This window comes from Stenella coeruleoalba (assembly GCF_951394435.1).
Source record: "Stenella coeruleoalba genome assembly, chromosome: 5".
NCBI lineage: Eukaryota > Metazoa > Chordata > Mammalia > Artiodactyla > Delphinidae > Stenella > Stenella coeruleoalba.
The window spans coordinates 37035739-37057880 of record NC_137150.1 but is presented as its reverse complement, the minus strand read 5'-3'; the positions used below and the strand labels follow the sequence as shown (position 1 = coordinate 37057880).

The 22142-nt window shown below is 39.3% G+C and overlaps 1 protein-coding gene across 7 annotated transcripts in view; it reads right to left on the bottom strand.

Moving 5' to 3' along the window:
• KCNAB1 (potassium voltage-gated channel subfamily A regulatory beta subunit 1) overlaps positions 1-22142 on the bottom strand; it is a 508411-nt gene that overhangs the window by 51411 nt on the left and 434858 nt on the right. For all 7 annotated transcript variants that reach the window (XM_079921204.1, XM_079921205.1, XM_079921206.1 and 4 more), the window contains 4 exons: positions 21508-21552; positions 17885-17929; positions 15658-15701; positions 8036-8122 (listed from right to left, as the gene is read on the bottom strand). In XM_079921204.1, the coding sequence (XP_079777330.1) occupies positions 8036-8122; positions 15658-15701; positions 17885-17929; positions 21508-21552 (221 nt within the window). The remainder of the gene's footprint in view (positions 1-8035; positions 8123-15657; positions 15702-17884; positions 17930-21507; positions 21553-22142) is intronic.

The window sequence follows — 22142 nt, the reverse complement described above, 5'->3', positions numbered from 1 at the left end:
GAGTGATCCATGCTCCTCCAAACTCTGGAAATTTCTCCAATGGCCCTAGAAGTTGACTCTGCAAATCTGAGGCAGCAGCCCAACAAGTAAGGGTGGTGAACTCTGTAATGTGCCTTTGCTGTGTTACTTAAGATTATTCAGTTCTTCTCAAGAAAGTGAGAGAAGTGAATAAGGAGGATAAATGAAACTGGCTAGAGAAACAAAAAGCTTGTGAGACAGCAGAATCACATAATGTGTGAGTTCACATAACAGTAAGACTAAGTGGATTAGTAAGCTCTGAGTCATGGTAGCCATAGACAAAGTAGAAAAATGTTGTGTACTGAGCATTGAGGGAAGGGTGATGATATTCACAATGATATTCACAATGCATCCTTACGCCTATGACGTGAAGCACAAAACATTCAAGATACACTAAATAGGGCTCCCTGGTGGCGCAGTGGTTAAGAATCTGCCTGCCAATGCAGGGGGCACAGGTTTGAGCCCTGGTCCAGGAAGATCCCACATGCCACGGAGCAACTAAGCCCATGCTGTACAAACTACTGAGCCTGCGCTGTAGAGCCCGCGAGCCACAACTACTGAGCCCGCGTGCCACAATTACTGAAGCCTGTGCACCTAGAGTCCGTGCTCTACAACAAGAAAAGCCACCGTGGTGAGATGCCTGCTCCTGCAACGAAGAGTAGCCCCTGCTCGCCGCAACTAGAGAAAGCCCGCATGCAGCAACGAAGACCCAACGCGGCCAAAAATAAAATAAATAAATTTAGAGAAAAAAGATACACTAAATATACATGAACCATGTGAAGACTCAAAGTCTTTTTTTGGTATAATTTTCATTGTCAAGTGTGGTCTTAAATTAGTCACCCACTGGTGACCCCATTCTGGCTTCAAAAATCCTCTGTGCAAGAAATGCAAAGCGTCTATATCTGCACATCAGACTAACTGGTGAACTACAGTTAATGGCTAGGTGGATTTGTCCCTGAGTCTTTCCAATAGAGCAAGTGTGCTATTGACCCAGGCACCTTCTGTCTGCTGATACAGATATTCAAAAAATATCAATTGAATGAATGAGTGAATCTTATTATTGAGTTTTTTTCTAGATACACTTTTGAAAATAAAATCACAGGCTTAAGATCACCTTTTGACTGAATAGATTAACCCTGGAAAATCTATAATTACATAATTTTAAAGGGCATGGAGAATTTCAGAACAAAAATTTCAAGGAGAAAAATGTGAGCTAGAAGAAAATTCTATTACCAACTGTGTACCTTGATTCTACATGGCCTCACCACAGACCCTGGTTAACCCTGCAGCTTGGCCACCTTCATTTGATTTTCATCACATTATTTTAGGGTCTTAGTTGTCTCCTATGCTTACCTTTGAGAGAGACCCAGAGAGAAGAGAGTTTTATGTGTATGTGTGTTGTGCGGGGCGTTCTAGAAATGAGGCTTCTGTTTCTTCCCCTGCTGTGAGTGAGGTGCTGTACCCACAATGCTATCTCCTTCAGAAGCCACTTTATATGTTACCTCCATTTTCAGGGGAGGAGACTGAGCCTCAGTGAGGATAGAAACTTGCCCTAGGCATACAGTCTAACAGGTAGCAAAGCCAGGATTTAAAGCTGTGTCTATCTGATGCCTTCCCAGTCCATTTTATAGAAATATTGTCCTAATGAGAAGGAGGCCCACGATGACAGAAACATGAGATTTTTCTAAAAAACCACACCAGAGACTGAAAGAACACAAAGTGAACTCAACCATCCCCCCATGTTATTTCTTAGAATGAATGAAATTAATTTCTTTTTTAACAGCATGACTTGGTGTTCTGTAAAGGATAAAATATCAGCTGAATACGTCTAAAGCAGCAGTAAATTGGTGAATTCACAGTTAAAATGGAAATAAAACTGATTTAGTAAAATTGGAACACAATTTTTTTTTTTTCTTTTGCCATGGGCTTGGTAGGGTTTGGCTCATCCTCTTAGATATGAAAATCACTTTCTCCAAATTAATTTCTTGAAAACTCAGCTGTCCTAGCCTTTCAAGCCAGGAGGTTAGATTGATCTGATGAACACCAGAGGCCCTCAGAGCATCCTGGCCAGGGTCATAAATGAAATGGGTTAGATAATTTTAAAATTTGATATAGTAATTCTCAGGGGCAACTGAACTGCAAAAGAATCATGCCTCCATTCGTTTCTGCTCATTTAGGTATCAGCTAGATTTCTGGAGAGAGATCTGGCATCCGGATGCTGCTGTTAAGAGAGATGACGAGAAATGGGATGTAAGAGTGTCCTGGCGCCCTTTGCCAGCAACCTATCCTTCTTAATATCACCCTAAAATATGCTGAACCAGATCAGGTACCAGAATGTTCATAGACGTTAGGAAACCAAAATAGGTTTTCAAGTAGAGAAAGGTGATGGTGGATCTATTTAACTTTAGAGCTTCATTCATCCAGTCAAACAACTTGTTCACTCATCCGTCTAATCATCCATCTATCCATCCATCCATCCACACAATAAATACTTATTGAGCCCCCAGTATGTATCTGGTGCTCTGCTAGACTTGAACTAGAGTTTAGAGACCTGTGTGGTCAAATAGCAGCCACTGGCCACATGTGGTTATTGAGCACTTGAAATGTGGCTGGCCCAAATTAAGATGTGCTGTAAGTGTGAAATACATAACAGATTTCAAAGACTTAGTATGAAAAAAAGTAATGTAAAATATCTCCTCAGTAATTTTTATATTGATTGCATGTTGAAATGATCATTTTTTATATATTGGCTTAAATTAAAATATAGTTTTACAATTAATCTCACCTGTTTCTTTTTACTTTTTAAATGTACGTAATAGAAAATTGAAAATACATATGTGGCTTTCAAAATATTTCTATGGAACAACACTGTTATAGCCTATTGGCAGAAGATTTCTTCCTATTATGTTTTTTTTGCAGGGGACAGATTGAGGGTGTCTTTCAGGGAAGACAATAAAATACAAAGGCAGAAGGGATGATCCATGGTGGTTAGACAATATTTCTAGGTTTGGGGATCATTACATTTTTGTGCTGAAAACTTTACTTTGGATGCTAAATATCCAGGGCCAGCGTTCTGGAATTGAGAAAGTGTAGAAAATTTGGGATCCTGCAATGTTTGCCACTCTCTGGTATTTCCTGAGCTGTCACTGGATGTCCTAGATTCCTGAATATCTGTAGATTCCTGCTGGCATATGTGGACAGTAAAAAGATGGCTTAGAAAGAAGGAAATTCTTTTGGAATAGGTTGTTTGACATGATGATGTTATGGGAATTAAGTGAAGCTAACTTTGATCTTGTCTCTCTTATTTGAAATAAGACATCTGGGTTGTTTTATGTCTGCATTGACCTACTAGCAGGAAAAAAATAAATAATTTGAACTGTAATTAGATTGAGAATAATATCTAATGACTCTGGGAGTTTGTGAGATTAACTAGTTTTGGCAAAAAATTCTAAATAAATAAAAGAGGACTCAATTCCAAATTTTTTAAATTAAAATTTAATTAAAGTGTAATTTAATTTTAAAATCTTCATATTCTCAGATCAATGAATTTAGTGGCCTTTCTTCTTTCCTTTTTTAAAAAGCTACATAAACTAAAATGGGTCCCCTCTTTTTTCTACTATTCACAAGTGGTACATGGTTTATAGCCTCCTTTCATGCCCACAATCATGCTCAGTTATTTCCTCTCTGGATCAATGAGAAGAGTATGGATGGAGAAGTTAGTCTAGCACTTGTGAATGACAGAAAACCACACCAGAAACTCCTAGTGCAGGTCCTCAGACACACAATTGCTCTGTGTCTATCCATGTCCAACATGATTCATGTTGGAATGAACTTTCTCTTGACTAATGAGCTTAAGAGAAGATTTTGAAATATACTTTGGGGATTTATGGAAGTGAGAGACTTAAGAATGTGAGTATCATGGAGCTCAAGGAACTGTCAGTGACTCTACTGGGAAGAACACAGAAGTATAAGAAAGAAGAAATGGGACATGGGACTGATTTTTTCTGGAATTGGAAAACATGCCATCAACGCCAGGTGTTATAGCAGAGACAGATGGCATGGCAGGTGCTGTGAAAGAAAAATGAATTACTACTAGGTGAACCAGAAAAAATAAACAAGAAGGACAGAGGACAAAGTATACAAGCTCCCCTCTGTTGTCAGGAACATCTTCCCATAGCTGTAAAATGTCTAATTGCATTCCACAGGGTTGTAGATTACAAAGGCTGTCTCACCTCCTCCTCCATTGGTTGCACTTTGGGAATTTATGCCATTCTTTTGAAAGGACTCACTTTTTGTCTAGTGGCTGTCTAAGGAAGGAGGGAAGGGAACAACTAATTTGATCCATGATGCCAATATCATGAAGATGCTACTGCTAATCTTTTTCTGGCTCAATCTGTTGTCATCTGATATGTAGAAACTGGACGAGACTCACGCTGGTTTACTCTAGAAGTGTTCCCAATTAACATCCTTTCATGGTGCGAATCAAGAGGATGGGGTTGGCATTTTAATAAATTTAAATCAAAGTTGTTTAAAATGAGTCTTAGAAAGCTGGGCTAAGTTCTCTCATTAGTTCCCCAGGGTTTAATATAGGTGCCTTGGCAAAATCATAAGTTAGGGTGTGTTGTGGGTCCATGGAATTGACGGGAATGGTTGAAACCAATTAAAGGTGATCTACAAATGTTAAGGGTTTACTGTGAGGCACACATACAAAGAACAGTGCCAACATATGTAGATTTAATATAGGAAAATTCAGCAATATGCACTTGGCAACCACTGTTCCATCGCTTATATTAGACAGAAATGGATGCAGTTGAGCCTAAAATTGCCAATGTGAGTTGCTAAAGAAAAGTATGTGAATGATATTAAGGCTGTTACCAAAAAAAAAAAAAAAGGTGTCTGGGAAAGTATCTAGTGATGGTTTTGTCACTATATTTGGAGAAGAAATTGAGTAATTAAAGGCTATAGAGTAACACTGACAACAAGTCATTACTATAGGGTTTTCAAGGGTAATTTTGACTATACGTAACATTTACTTTTCTATTGTTTTTAGAAACCCTAATAGCCTTCCTAAGGTAGACCCCATTGTACAGGTACAACTTTCACTCACATACACACATATATGATTCACAAAATCATTGCAAAAATGAAAATAACAACATGGAATCCAGACATAGCTTACACACCTTTTTTTTCATTTTTAGAAGAGAAAATGCACCCAAGGCTACCTGGAAATCCCTATTTCTTATTTTTTTCTTATTTCCTATTTCTTCTTCTCTCTGTTGCCCAGATCAGTCCTTTCCTCTGACACAGTAAAGAAGGAAAGACTAAATATAGAGAATGAGTTTCTAGAGACTAATACCAAACTGGCCCTTCCATCTGGCTCACCTTGGAACAAATGAGTATATTGTTTGAGGATACACATTTTCTGCAAAGCTAGGGAGACATCACAGGGAAGCTATTTCAATCTGGAATAAGTCCTACATGGGGACTTGCCTGTAGTGTGAACCTGCTAAGTTATCCCAGAGGAATAAGCCTCGGAGTCTTATGTGCCAGCCAGGAGTGGATCTCCCTTTGCTGGGGGTGGGAGAGAGCAGGCTACATCCCAGCATAAGGAGGTTGGTTGCCGCAGAGCTTTGACATGCCATGTTTCTTGACCTTATCAACAAGTACAAATCTCTATTTGACACCCTTCATTAGACTTCTGAACTTGGACAATGACTTATGATAAAACAGCTTCCTGGACTTCCCTGGTGGCGCAGTGGTTGGGAGTCCGCCTGCCGATGCAGGACAGACACAGGTTTGTGCCCCGAACCTGTGCCCCTGGTCCAGGAAGGTCCCACATGCCACGAAGCGGCTGGGCCCGTGAGCCATGGCCGCTGAGCCTGCGCAGTGAGAGGCCCGCGTACCGCAAAACAAACAAACAAAAAATACCACAAAGCAGAATAGGAAGCTGTTTGTTTGTTTTTTTGTAGTATGCGGGCCTCTCACTGTTGTGGTCTCTCCCGTTGCGGAGCACAGGCTCCGGATGCGCAGGCTCAGCGGCCATGGCTCACGGGCCCAGCCGCTCCGTGGCATGTGGGACCTTCCCGGACCGGGGCACGAACCCGTGTCCCCAGCATCGGCAGGCGGACTCTCAACCACTGCGCCACCAGGGAAGCCCTTTGTGGTATTTTTTTGTAAGAAACTCAGAGAAAATGTAAATATTCTCTGATTCCAGCGGAGACTGGTTAATGCTGCAGTTATACATTCTCTATCAGGTAGCAATCTGGTTTGTTTTTGTTTTCTATGTTTTGAAGCTCCCTTCTGATAAATGTCAACACATAATTAGTCTTTATATAAGAGATACCATTATCTTATCAGTATCACATAGTTTGGCTCCTAATTGAGAATCTTCTCCTCTGTAGGTATATAATGCAAATTATAATGTTTTGTTTCAGAGACTTCTATATCATATTCCTCAGATTAAAGATAGTGGTAGAATGGGGAAAATGAGCCAAAAAAAAAAAAAAGATGCTGAAAAATCCCAGATGTTCTTCTTTCCTGTACATAGCATAATTGCAAAGGACATTTTTCCAAAGAGGAAAATAGTCACTAGGCACTTAAAATGGGAAGCAATTTCAGTCTTTCACAGCCGCCACTGAATGGCATTTTACTTGACAATTGTGCTCACGCGATAGCTTCAGTGCTCTGTTTTAATGTGGCATTGAGAATGGTGTGACATCACATTATCCTTGCAATAAGCACTTCTTACACTAATAAAATGTTTATGATTTGCTTTATCAAACACCTATTCTTTGCTTTGATAAAAATATGCATTTTATGTCATTTCCATGGATAATTTCTTATTACGAATTTCCAACACTGATATTGCTTTATAATAAACTCCTAATTTACTCAAATCAAAAAAAGCAGAAAACTCTAAGAGAAAATTAGATATATAAATATATATTTTAACCATTTCTCTGTGGTTGCGAAAGACATAAATAGTAAGGAAAATAGTTTCCACAACTTTTATTTTCAGAAATGCAGCCTACAGAAATATTTATATACACTGCAATCATTTATAACTTCCATAACTTCTATAACCCTCTAGCAAGAACAAACCTTTACAGAACCTGATTTATTACAAGATCCTGAACTACCTTTTGAATCATCAAAACTAAATTTACCTTAGTGTAATTTTATGTCAAGTATTCTAATTCTTTAAAAATTTGTAAAATCCATGTCATATAGTAAACCTCAAATAACCAAAACATTATTTTTTTCCTTCTTTTTCCCAAATATCTTCATTCTCATTCACCTCAGGTATATGATAATCCATATGATTATAAATCTCAATTAACTAGAACCTTCTTTTAAATTTTTCCTCCCAAACTATCTTCAATCATCCTAGGTAGTTTCCATAAATAAATGCAGACTGAAGAAAATCTGGTTTTAGGAACATTCTGAAAGCTTCCACAGGGAGATACTTAAATTGTCTTTAAACAGTTGTTAACACAATGGGGATAAAATATTGCAGCTCCTTGAGAATCAAAAACCAGATTGCAACGAAGAGTCACATTTTCAAGTAGTCGCTCCTCTGCTCGTGGTAGCACTTAGCACTTATCACCACAGATTGGAGACTAATCTGACCTAGAGTCATTATGAGGTAAGAACACCCTCAGAGAACTCACTCCAAAATAATGATGGCTGGGTTATAAACTCCCCTTCCAATTACGTTTATTGTTTTAGTTGATAAAATCACAGAAGTGAAAGGAACCTGGAGAAAGTGAGCACTGTAATGGTACGAGCCACACTCCCAGTGCCTGCAACTGCTTAAAAATTAATGAAGATGCAAGATGTGGAGCACTGACTTTGTGGGTAAATATTGAGGCTGAAAGACATCGACTGGAAAGGTTTTTATTTTTCACGTTCAGTCAAATCAGTCTGAATATATTTCATTTCCTACTGTGAGTGGAATAAGTCGCCAAGCTAGAATCAATAACTCTAGAGTCTTTTATTACATTTCTTCACTCACCTTCCATGGGGGTGTTACTGTCTGGTCGATTTGCGAAGACTACATCCACATACTCGAGCTGCAGCCTCTGGAGGGAGCCCTTCAGTCCTGGAAACAGAAGCAGGAAAACCTCAAAAAATCTAAATATGAGCACTATTAGAAATAGTTGAAGCTTGGTTTCCTTCAAGAATTTACTTTAAAAAAGAAAAAGCATTGGATTAGTTTCAAAAAAGTTGAAACTTGAAACATTGAATACTGTGATGTGTTAGTTGGCCCCTAGAACCTTTTAAAAATATATCAAGGGCTGACGTTGTCCCCAACAAAGAAAAGCCTTAGAACTTTCTCAATGGTATTAGTGCTCCACTGGAAATCCACACTTGGTAATGACTTTTCACGGTGGCTCCTGTGTGGCTGTGTCTAGAAGCAAAGTAATAAAAAGCAGCCTGAGTTTAACGTCTTTCTTCCTGAAAAATGCAAATTAATGTCATGTTTTGAATTACTTAATGGGCTTATAATGGGATGGAGATATATTTATTGCATATCAAAAACAATAAAATGGTGTAAGTCATAAATAAGTGACTGATAACCCCATCTTAACGTACACATGGGTTTTAATAGGAATAAAAGGGTTGGCAAATGAAGGCTTCGCTCAACATTTTACTAATTAAAACAAAAGTTCGAAGAACCTTAAATATAGCTGTGCCCTACCATTTCTATTATTCCCCATTCTTTTGAGAAGAAACAAAAACACTAGAAGCCCTAAAGATTTAAGGGGTAATATAAAGGAGAGAGTGAGAGCTTAAAAAAAAAAATCTGGAGCCAATAATCTATGTCTCAGCCCTAACCACTGAGTGACATTCCTATGATTATGCAGAAAAAATATTTAATTTCAGTAAAATTAATACTTCCCTGAGACAGAACACGTTGTATATAGTATTATGCAACCAAAAGGATGACAGTGTTCAAGAATTATTTTCTCATTTCTATGAGGCACAGCATTTCCTTACCAGCCTATTTAATTCCACAGGAAGACTGGGGGTTTTTCTCTTTTTATTATAGGTGTAAAATTAATTGCATGTTAAATAAGGCTCTTATAAATTTAAATTTGGCTCATTTAAATTTGATTTTTCAAACTGGCTTATCAGCCAGCCACAATTACTTTTCTGACAGGAAGATGGAGTGCTTGAATACAGTTCCGGAAATGTTTTTTCATTAATTGAGAAAGGATTGTCTGTGATGGTAGCTTGTTAAAAGAAGCACTGATGAAGAGATTAGGGCAGACAGGTGTTGTAAAGTCTAATGCCTGTTCTTAAAAAACCACTGGCTTTCAGGCTCGGGGTATTACCAGCTATCTCAATGGGCATCTTGAAATTAAATTCAGCTTAAAAAGCACTATGATATGAGCCACATTTGGAAGCAGCTGTGTGTATGGAGGAGGTAAGGAGAGGAAAAGATAATTAAGCAAACAATAACAGGGTATCCCTAGGTCTGAAGGGTTGGAAATCTGTTCTCTAGCATGTGATCCCACTTGGGTTAGTTGACCTTTTTGTGTGTGACTCAGTTCTCTAACCTGTAGTGGAGATAACAATACTTACAACCTTCAGGATCGCTGCTCCAGAGAGCAGATAAAATCAGTTGGCAAGCACTTGGTAAGTGCAACAGTCTATAGAAGTGCGGTAGTTATAACAGTGGTGCTCACATCTGCAAAGACTCAAGATGAATGGTGCCAAAGACTAGATGCCAAAGATTTTCACTGGACCTCCTGGTTTTAAAGGGAGACATTTAGTGACAGTTCTGGCCCATGCCTGGCACTGGAAACAAAGTGTCCTCCTTTCTGATGATGGCGCTCTCCCTCTATGCTCTTCTGAACAGATCAGTGTGGGCTGAGAGAAACTAGAAGGAGCTATGACTAACTCTGACCTGTTGGAATGCAGTGTGATCAGTCACAACGTAAGTCCTTTCCTCTTCCATGCCATAAGCAAGTACTGAGTTCCAATTTGATCTGAAACTGTGCTGGGCTCTGGGGGGTTAAAGATGCATGGACATGGTATTTGTATTTATCTCCAGGGACCAAACAGTACATACTGAGAGCATCTATTGGCAAAGGTTCATAGTTCAAGGTAATAGTATGCACCCATAAATAATGACATGGACTTGATAGAATGACAGTCTCATTGTATTCAGTCATTCCTCATCTCTCAATTCTTTCTCCGGAAAGGCTTTTTTCTTGATATTTAGGCCAAGATTCAAGAGTATTCACGTGAGAATATAAGAAATGATGTGTTGTATCCTGTCAATGATCCACCAGGTCTCTACTCTGACTCTGAAGTGGAGTAAAAGGAGGTTGTGCACCTAAGAGACACTGTCTGCTCACTTTGAAAATCTCAATCACATAAAGTCTTGTAATCCATGGCATGAATTTTGGATTTTACTCTTTGTGAGATGGAAAGACGTTGGTGAGGGGCTGGGAGGTAAAGAAATGGAGTTAAGTTGGGGAAATGATGATATCAGATTTGTGTTCTGAACTGATCTCTTGGCCTGCTGAGAGTGACCTTCAGGGGCGAGAGTGACAGCAGGGAGGGGAGACCAGTGAGGAGGTCATTGTAGTAGACAATGCTTGGACCAAGTTGATGAGAAGTGTTCAAATTCGGGACAAGTTGTATAGGTAGAAATAAGAGGACTTGGTGTGCTGAATATAAAGTGTGGAGGTAGAGGTATCAAGGAGGACTCTTAGACTTTTGGCCTGAGAAGTTAAGTGACTGTTAGTAAGTGAGAAAGTCACGGGAGAAGCAGATTGGTGGTGGTGTTGGGAGCCATGATGGGTCTGAGCAGCACATCAGTCAACCCCACGGAGCTCTTGGCTGCTGGATGGACCAGTCTGGCATTCAGAGGAGAGGTCTTCATGCAGGTGCGGCACAGGCCTTGGGATCCAGAGTACTAAATCGCGCTGGCTTCAATGACTTTGCCAGTCTCCTAGCCTCTTTGGACCTTAGTAGCCTCATCTGTCCACAGACAAAGTGGAGCTAGATGGTCTTTCTGTTTTGATCTTTCATGTGACTACAAAACAAATCAGCTAGTCCTGGCTTTTTCTATTCGGATGCTTTAATCTTGTAGCAACATAAAGACATGCTAACAAGTGTCTCCTTGAGAGCCATTTAGGGTTTATCTCCAATAAACAAATAGTCATATTCTACCTCTACTTAGCAAATGCTTGTTGAGCATTGGCTTGGGGCCAAGTATTGTTTTAAGTTTAAGTAGATGAGCAAAAATGCATTAACCTTGGCTCCAGAGCGGCATCCGAATGGCTAATCATGACCTAAGGAGGTAAGTGATCCCGTGCAGCGAATGCACTTGCTGAAGGCACTTTTGACATTAGCCTGTCCCTTGGCGCTAACCCAGTGTCTGTGGGAGTGAAGACAGGAGAAGCAGGAGAAACGTTCCCTGCTCTTGAGGAGATGTCTAGATGTTAACGGGCAAGTCCTCAAAAGTCCACAGGAGAATAAATTATGTAAAGAAAATAGCTTTCAAGTGACTATAGTAAAAAGAAATCTAAGTTAATCTCTCTTTTAGGTTCTGAAGTGTAACAGGAACTGTATTGTTCATAAGGTGAAAATTGATTCAATTTAAGCCTATTTCATAGGCGTCTAAAGGAATATGTTCATTCCAGATGTTAAGCAGTTTTGGCAGGGTTAGAGGTGGAACATGTGTTCATCGTTGCAGATTTAACTCTAGAAACAAGGCCATGGGTAGTTTGGAAATTCTGCAATGTTCTCTTCAAATACGCTGTGTCATCATCTTCTACTCCTATGGCATATTTGTTTTCCGATCAGGCTTGAAAAAAAATGTTGCCTTAAATAATGTACACTGCTTCCCAATATAATTTTCCAGCTTCTTCTCGGCAGACCTCTCAGTCATGATTTGAGACATGCTTCTTTTTATAAAGACTGCCCTGCATTAGAATAATATAACTGGCTACACCTCCCATTATGAAACATGATTGTTTTGGGTGGGTGATTTCAGTTTACCATGAACATGGTGCACTGGGAAGGAATCCTGTGGTGAATCCATTTGTTAAGAAATTTATTCTTTAATTGAAAAATCATCAATTGTCTCTTTCTTAAAAAGTTCAGATAGTAGGGTTTAATATTTGCCATTCATTAAAAAGTTTCAAGCGGAGCTTTCTCAGATTATTTTCCTCTCCTCCTCCTAAAACAAGGACAGTGGTTTGTGTATTGAATCACATAACAAAACTGTTGTTTACCTGAAAGGCAAATACAGACCTAAACACAGCTTTTGCCTATAAAATCACAGAAACAATTTACTTACGCTTACAATTTGACTTACCAAACTATTTCCATTCTTTCATGTTAGATACTAAAGAGCTTTGATCTGCTAAATTTTAACACTGGCACAAATTTGGGTTTAATGAATGTTTGTGGAATGGCTGAATGGATAAATAGACTTTCAGAGCCTGGGAGGATCCTGTGATTCCAAATGAATATAATAAACCTATTAGTGAAATTTCTACTCCCTCCTTATTAATCTAAGGAGAATGTTGTTTCTAGCTGGATCTAAGTCAAGGACTTTGGGCTCACTGAAAAGGTCTTTCATATGACTTTTTTCAAAATTGCATTATGCCCAAATCAAGCTAATTTTACACTCTAAAAACTAACTCAGGTGGCCAAGGTCACCCAGCCCACAAGTGGCCTGAACTCTACATGAATTGGACTTCTGTCTCATTCTTTAACAGTGCTTCTCAAATTTAATGCGCATATGAAACTCCAATGTTGAATAAAGTCATCCTCATCACAGGCCAAGTACCAATGAAACCTGAGGATAATGATTTGTAAACTTTTTCAAAATTTATTCTGGGTCTAGAAATCTCACGTCCCTTCTTTTTTTCTGTAAAATTCACTCAATTCCCTAATTTCAGCCTGCCTAGAAATATCCTTTGAGCTGAATCTCTTGCAGTCATGAGTATTTTTGTCTTTGGCTGAAACTATAAACTGTAAAATACCACCAACAGTAACAACATAATAATTGATCCCAATTCTTCCTCAACCTCAAAAGTTTGAAATTTTGTGTTAGCTTGAATCTGGGTCAATTTGAATTTCAGCTGAACTGGTTTATCCATCCTGAGAGATTAGTTCCCAAGAGGATTTCTGACTTATTTAAAAGGAGAGAGAATTTTATTTCTATTGAGTTGTATGTGGCTTGAAGAAAACTGACTTAAAAAGGAGAGTTCTGAAATTATGCATACACACTGGTAAATATTAAAGCAATAGAGATTCAGTGAAAAGCACAGTAGCACAACTTCTCCATTCTTTTTCTCATCAATTTTTCTATTTCTTTGTTGATAGCTAGTGTAAATCACTTTCTGAATCTCTTTTTGCATCAATTAGATCAAAAAGAAAAGAAAAGAAAAACAAGAACTTTCTAGGCAGCACACTGCCGCCATGTTTGTTCAGCTTGGTACACAAGCCAAAGACTTGGATTTTTTCTGTTTGACAAACTTTGTGGTAGATGACAAAAGTCATGGGGCAAATGCTAGAGCAGGAATGGTAACAGTTTGGGGAGGCAGGCTGGGTTTGACTGTACAATGTCAAACTGGATACTATGAACTGAGGAGGGATTTTGTTTGGGTAAGGAATTTGCAAGCTTTCTCAAGAGCTAGAATGTGGTCATTCATTGTGGCAGCCTCAGAATATTACTTACTTAGTGTCCTTATCCATAGGAAGAAGACTGGTAGTTACACTATTAAGAACGATGATGATGGTGATGATGACAAAAATAACATTTATTAAGTGTTTATTATATGACAGACACTGTGCTCAATGTGAACAATCTAAGTTCAATCCCTGAATAGTAACCTTGTGAGGTAGGATATTGATAGCCCATCTCAGAGTCCAGGAGATGAGGATGAGTGAGGTTAAGTAACTTGCACAAAGTCCCCCAGCTCATAAATGACAAGAGTTGGAACTTGAACCAATGTTTTTCTGATTTCAAAGCCCAGAAGCCTACAAATATACTAAAAAACAGTTAGTGATTAATACATACATTTTTGTATTTATAAGTAAGTGTGTATAGGTAGATAGATAAGTCAGTGACACTACAGGGAAAAGTAGGGAAGGCTATGTACTGTATTGTCAAACTGTGGAATGAGATGAGGTGACCAAAGGGAGGAATTTACTTCTTTAACTATATTTATTTTGAAAGTAGTGGGATTAGAGTACATCTTATGTTTTGGGTGACTCTGGTATTCCATAAATGAAATTAGTTTTAAAATGGAGAAGAATCATTTGTCTCAATGATTAATTATGAATCTAAAGTTATAAAAATCTTGAATTTTTATGGAATTGTTCATGAACTAGTGTAAAGATGTTAGAAACATATGGCGGCCCCTTTTAACATTTTTCCTTTATTGCAAAATGTAGAAGCATAAAATTTTTGTAATATATAGACAAGCAAGAAATAAATAAAAAATTCCTCACAATTCTCATAATCCTCACAGTAGAGTACCAGTACTCTACTACATAATAGATCTTGGAGACTGTATTATTTCTTGTTTATTTCTAAATGATACCATTTTTGAGTACCATTGCAAAAGCAATGGCACTGTGAATCAATTACCTAGTAGTAACTTTCCACCAGTTTCTTTTAATGCATAGATGCTCTTTTTAAAAAAGCATAGTAGGGCTTCCCTGGTGGCGCAATGGTTGAGAGGCCGCCTGCCGATACAGGGGATGCGGGTTCCTGCCCCGGTCCGGGAAGATCCCACATGCCACGGAGCGGCTGGGCCCGTGAGCCATGGCCGCTAAGCCTGCGCGTCTGGAGCCTGTGCTCCGCAACGGGAGAGGCCACAACAGTGAGAGGCCCACGTACCGCAAAAAAAAGTATAGTAGTCTTAACATATGTCCACATAAAAACTTGTACACAGATGTTCAAAGCAGCATTATTCATGATGGTCAAAAAGTGAAAACTCAAATGTCCATCGACTGATGATTGGATAAACAAACTGTGGTATACTCATACAATGGAATTTTATTTGGCAACAAAAAGGAATGAAGTACTGATACATGCTACAACATGGATGAACTTTATGCTAAGTGAAAGAACCCAGTCACAAAATATTACATATTGTATGATCTCATGTGTATGAAATGAGACAAAAGTAAATTAGTGGTTGCTTGGGCTGTGGGTAAGGAGGGGATAAGAAGTGACTCTTAGTAGGTACAACGTTTCTTTTTGGGGAGATGAAGGTGTTTTACAATCAAAGTATGATGATGAGTGCACACTCTATAATTATTCTCAGAACCAATGAATTGTATATTTTAAATGGGTAAACTTTTATGGTATATAAATTATATCTCAATAAAGTTTTTAAAAAATCTTACAAAAGTGCTTTATTAACATTAGCATAGCTGTAAAAGAGAAGAGTTCTAGAGAATCCAGTCTTTTTGAGTTTTCATTTTCCCCTCTGTATCACTACACTCCCCACACTCAACCCCAGGAAGAAACGTGGTTGATTGTGGTTCTTTTTATAGAGAATTTTTTCCCCTTCCAATGTGTTTTGAACTTGTTTGGTTGATACCTTTCTTGAATCGGCAGCCCACAAACGAAGATAAAATGGAAGCAATACTCACCTTCAATAATATGTTTTCTTGACAGGCCTCTTTCCGTCTCAGCTCTGACAAGAAAAAGCAGCAAATGACTTTGAGTGGAGGTGTGCTTTTTTAAAAATCACTGTTTCAAAAGGACAGAATAATCATTCTAGACTGAATTGTTAATGGTATTCCCTGTTCTTAGCAAATTCTGCACCACCGCAGGCTGGGGAGAGAAGGCTGGTGGGCAGCACACCTAGCGGCTTTTCTTTGTAGACCCCAGGAGATAAACTAACCATCACTGTCATCATACCACGTAAATAACAACTCAGCTGTGCACACCTTGTCCATATATAATTTGACACTTGACACATGGCTCAACCTTCCCACCTTGTTTTTAACCAATCCCAAGCCAAACAAAACAAAACAAAACAAAAGCTTGACGTAAGTTTGAGAGCTTACTATAAGATTGTCAGGCTACTGACAGCATTGGCTTTTCTGAGAAAGGAAGCAAATCTGAAAGTGACTTTTGACTTTCAAAAGAAATTAAACAACTATTTTCTTTTAAAAGGTGATGTACCAAGTCTTCCTTAGTTTCCTAAGAAGATGAATATTTAATGGACTTTTGCCTGCCCAGACCATTCTCAGACTCTAGCCAATTAGAAAGAAATGTGGTCCTTGAGTTTTAAAGTACTGATGAAATACTTCTTTAACACCTATGCCTTTGGCAACCCCCTTTTTAAAAAATTTATTTATTTTATTTATTTTATTTTTGGCTGCGTCGGGTCTTCATTGCTGCATGCCGTCTTTCTCTAGTTGTGAGCAGGGGCTACTCTTTGTTGCGGTGTGCATGTTTCTCATTGTGGTAGCTTCTCTTGTTGCGGAGCATGGGCTCTAGGCATGCGGGCTTCAGTGGTTATGGCTCGCGGGCTCTAGAGCACAGGCTCAGTAGTTGGGGTGCACAGCGCACAGGCTTAGTTGCTCCACGGCATGTGAGGTCTTAGACCAGGGATCGAACCTGTGTCCCCTGCATTGGCAGGTGGATTCTTAACTACTGCACCACCAGGGAAGTCCCAGCAACCCCCTTTTAAAACATAGGAGTTTATCATGTGCCTTTGGTGATTTTGTATTAAAAGTATATTAGATAATACTGTATGTAGTACTCTATTACATAATGGTTCTTTCAGACTGTCATATTTCCTGTTTATTTCTAAATCATAGGCCAGGTTTTGAGTACTACTAAATCACAGACAATAGCACCAGGCAATGGCACCATGAATCAGAGTAAACACAATATAAACCTACGTTTCTCATATGCACCATGCGGCTTTATTTTCATATAGACTACAATAGGTATAAAAATCTAAGTTTCACATTTCTTTCTTCATATTTATCATAAACAAACTCAAAATCAGCATTAAAATATGAGTGTGTGTATACACATATACATTTTGATTGGAAGATTCCCCTTCAATTTTATCTTTAACGATTCCTTATGAATTACAGGGAAATAAATAAGGTTTTGTTTGTTTGTGTTTGTCTTTGTTTTTTGTTAGAACTCCATGGAGATCGTTGAGATTTCCATGAAAAAGAATAGGGAATAGTTTGCTGTTTTCTCACATGTTTGACAAAGAGGCCAGTCTTCTAAGTCCTGCTGAATAATATAAGTACCAGTTCAAATACCAGTAGGTCCATCAGAAGCCAATTCATCCTGTCAAATTTGTTCTGCATCCCACAACAGAGAGAGGACCACTCTTTTATTTGGCCTGACAGAGTGATACAGGCAGCTTCCTGTTATTCTTCGATGAAATGGTCCTTTTGATCAGCATTTTCAGAGCCCTCTGCAGAAATGATCAGAGACTTACACGTGGGGCCAGACAAGATATTTTTATCATCGTTTTCCGTAGAAGTCTCTGAGTTTTTGGCAGATTTGAGTAGCTTTTCTTCTGTGATGCTATGTGCTTATTTTCTTTTCCTGAAATTTGAACTCTATTTTGGAAATGGTTCTAAGTATGATGTTGGTATTTGAAAATCTCCATGAATCACTCAGTAACAGGTGACCACATGCTTTGCACTAAACTTCTTTGGGGGTATCTAGCTAAAATTGAATCCTAGGCTAATTGCTATTTCTTTCAAGTGAAAAAAAAATAAATCTTTCTTTCCAAACCAATTAATTTTAGTATGTTAGATGTAAAATGGTTGCCTAAAAGAATCAAAGCACGAACTACTAGTTGTTTCTTGTCAAGGAAATAAAAGGTGTTTAACTTACTTTCCACCCCAGTAGAGTTTGGTTGTTATGACCAGGCTGGACCTCCTGTATGTTAAACAAACACACAGAGAAATAGTAAATGAATTGCTGGTTATAGTACTGAGTCATATTATTATTATAGCACCAGAAAGAATTTATTGTACCTCACATTTTAAGAAACTGGTTAAGAGATAAATTTGTTCATTTATATCATTGAAACCTAAGGACAAAGGGAAGCTGATGAGTGGGGACTTGAAGTCAGATCCAAGAGAAAGAGTTCTGAAGGGAAGGGAACTTTACTTGGAGGGGCCAGATGAGGAGGAGGAGGGCTGTGACAACACACAGGTGATTGGGTGGTAGTAAAGCAAAGGTGAGTGGTAGGCATGGAGAGTCAGAAAGGAAAGTGAGAAGAGTAAGTAAGAAGACTTAAAGCATGGACTGCATTAGGAACTCAAATAGACAGTCACCAACTAACACTCATCGAGCATCTGACATAGTGTTGATTGATCATGAACTTTCCTGGGAGTACATCCACCCTCTGCCAAGGACAATGGACCTTAGTGTCTCTGAGTTATGACTCTTTCCAACCAACTGGAAAGAGTCATGCAACCAATTGCATTCACAGGAAAGAACTGACTACATGGAAATACGAATAAATTTAGTCAATAAATAGGAATAAAATTTCTTTGAGTGTCTTATTAAATGGAAATGTTATTTTAGAAAAACAATCCTAAAAATCCTTAACTCAAAGTTTTACCACTTTATTCCTAGGGGAATGAAATGTGGGAATCTTGTCAGCAAATTCATTACTTCCTCAAAACCACACCCAAGGGCAGGAAATGCAATCACACCATTATGATTGTGGAATATGAATATGTCTTGAGAACTATAGTCATATAATTTAAAATTGGGAGACAGATCTCAATGTAATTTACTTTCTCCAAGTATATAATTCAATTGAACTGGTCGAGGAAAAAAAAAGGCATTTGAGATTCAAAGGTTAAGACCAAACTTCAGGAGTATTTGAAACAAGGCATTTATAATCCAGCTGTGGAGTCGATGCCTGGGGCCCTCAGATATAAAAGCCTAGCATGATTAATGATAACCAATGCGGAATGGCGGTGACAACTCTGACAACTTGGCTGCAACAAGAAAAATTTGTAGAAAATGTCAGTAACCCCATCCCCTTGAAGTTAATTCCCTGAAAAGTAATTTGAATCACTGTAACAGAAGGTCTACAAATATATGCATCTGGAGATTACACACCCCAAAAGGGCTGACGCACTTTCCAGGTTAATCCATCAGCCTCGTGATACGTAGTATAATAGCAATCTGCCACAAGGGAGCTGGGTCTCCTTCAGCAAACATTTTTAGAGCTTCAACACAAAGCTCTGGATGGAATCTGATTAAAAAATGAGTGCAGCCCTCTGGATTATTCAGAGCAATTGGGCCTGCCAAGGCCGCACATTTTTCCAAAATTAGGCTTTCTGTAAAATGTTTGGCCTCTATGGACGTGCACACTAATATTTATGTTCAAATAGCAAGAGTAGACAACAACCTGATGAATCATCACTGACCTCACGGAGGCATCTAGAGCAAGTCTTCTGAGTGGGTGAAGAATGATATTGTGAATTTGAATTTGAATATTGATATAGCACAGCTTTCAATATTCTTTTGTCCACCTTATCTCACTTTATCAGCACAACACTCCATGAACAGTTATGCCATCCATTTTATAGGTGGGGAAAGTGAGGCTCAGAAAAGAGAAGTAACTTGCCCTGGACAACACACCTAGCAAGCGGTGGTCTTGGGACAAGTAGGCAAGGATGCTGGCTGAAACTGCTTTTGTAGCCTCCATGCTGTGATGTTATGGTTTATCTTTTCAGCAATCTCGGGTGGGCAGCTGTGAACTGATATGACCTGATATCAATTTTCTGTAGCATGGGGATAGCTTGAGTTTTTATTTGCAAGACAGAAAGGCAGTTTGTGAAAGATGCATGTTAATCTATTTTCTACAAAACGTGTAGAAGAAGCTTTGCAAAGTATGGTGAGTGATGAGTAGACAGACATTCTCTGGATGCAGAGGGGAAGAGAACTACAGCACCGAAGTTTCCCCTTCATCCTCAGGTGTACTCTGGCAGCTGACACCTCGCTGTTGATTTCACTGGACATTAGTGGACTCATCTCCAAGGTCTCTGTTATAGGTTGAATTGTGTCCCCCGCAAAAGGTATGTTGAAATCCTATCCCCCAGTACCTCAGAACGTGAGATTATTTGGAAATAGGGTCATTGCAGATGTAATTAGTTAAATTAAGATGAGGTGATACTGGAGTAAGGTGGGCCCTTTATCCAATATGACTGGTGTCTTTATAAGAAGCCGCACAGAAACACGAGGGGAGAATGCCATATGAAGCCAGAGGCAGAGGTTGAAGAGCTGCAGTTGTAAGCCACAGAATGCCAATGACGGCCAGCAACCCCAGAAGCTAGGAAGAGGCAAAGAAGGATTCAGAAAGAGCATGCCCTTGCCCAAATATTCATTTTGTACTTTTGGACCCCAGAACAGAGCGAATAAATTACTGTTGTTTTAAGCCACCCAGTGTGTAGCATATTGTTACAGCAGCCCTGAGAAAGTGATACAGTCCTATCAGAGCAGCGATGGATGAGCCAACATTCTGAGTAGGAAGGTGACTCAGGCAAGGTGGAGGACTGGGTGGGGATGTGAATATTTTTCCGTATTTAAGGTTGAATACAATATTCTTTTCACACTCTTACAGTCCCTGGAGTAGGGAAAGAGGAGAGGGAGAGGGAGAAAGAGGTCACCAAAGTTTATTTGTTCATATCGCCATACACTTCTGGGTCTCCATTTCCACTCGTCCTATAGAATGGTTATTTATTTGGCCGTCAGCAGATCTTATACCAGAGCAGAAGAAGACTCCAGATTTGTCCTGTGGCCTTGGCTGGACTCGGCCTGATCCTGTACTCATGCTGGGGGATAAGCAGCTATTGGTGCTGACAGGTGTAGTGAGATGGAAGGGGTTGGCTCCCCACCCCGCCACCACTATTGCATCACTCGTTACTACTTGCTTTGGCTCCAGAAGGTGATGGGATGCAACAGGACCCCTCAAGGATAGCAGATGAAGCACTTTCCTGCAGGGCTCCCAGCGCACAGGAGAGATGCTGGCTAATTGTGTTCAGAAAAGAAAGCTTTGGGATATTTATCCCAAGGGTTTCTTGTTTCATCATTTCTTTGCATCCAGAGTTGTTAATAAAATGAACAATGAACATAAGTATGTGTGTAGAGATAATAAGTTTTCTGTCAGCTGGCTTCCTTCACCAGATTACCACAAATGGCAGTCAGAAATCATGAAAATGCCACTTTCTTTTACGCACAAATATCTCATGAACATTCTCTGCTCAACCCATGGTAATTCATTGTGATCAATGACAAGTCAATTACTTTTGAAGCACAAGTAATGAGCTCGCTAATATTTATTTTCAAGGCGCTGTAAATCATTTCTTTACTAAGAATTGACTTTTTTTGACAGCCTTTTGGTCAGCTGTCATGCAATTTTATTTTCTCTTCTCTGGTACAAAATAACAACAGTCGTTTTAAAGGCAAGTAAATGATTACGGTGAATGCATTACCTCCAGCCTTTCTTCTTGATAATGCTCCCCAGAATCACTTCTGCCCTGAAGAGGAAACAGATAATGTCTTAGGATACAGTGTCCTGGAAACGCAAGAGTCAATCCAAAACACCAGATCCCCTCCTTGTTTGAACTCTCAGTGCCTACATGTCCCGAAAATAGAAGCTGCTCTCGGCTGGTAGCAGTTTCCACTGTTTCTGCTTGTGCCTGTGGAATCCTGCTCCTGGAGCATTCCAGAAGCACCTGCCAAATCCTGACACACTGGCAGGAGACCGCCTGCAGTCCTGATACTAGGAAACAGCAGAGTCACTTGGCAGTTTGGTGTTTTTGAACCAATGATCCCATATATAACTGTCCTCTTTGGCGGTATCCAAAGGGAGTCAAGGGTTTCTTTCTAATGGCTGTGGTCTTCGATTGTGACTGGGGAGGACAATGAGACCTCATGCTTTTCAGACAGAAAATACTGACTCCAGGCGATCGTGCAGGGTAAAAGAACCTATGTGTGGCTTTAGATGTCCCAAAGCCAGGATTGTAGATGCAGCAGCCCACATAGAGAATGTCCTGGCTTCCAGTGACAAGCGTTGTCATAGGAGAAGGATATAAGAAGTCGTAGGGAAGTGTCCTTCCTGCCTCTG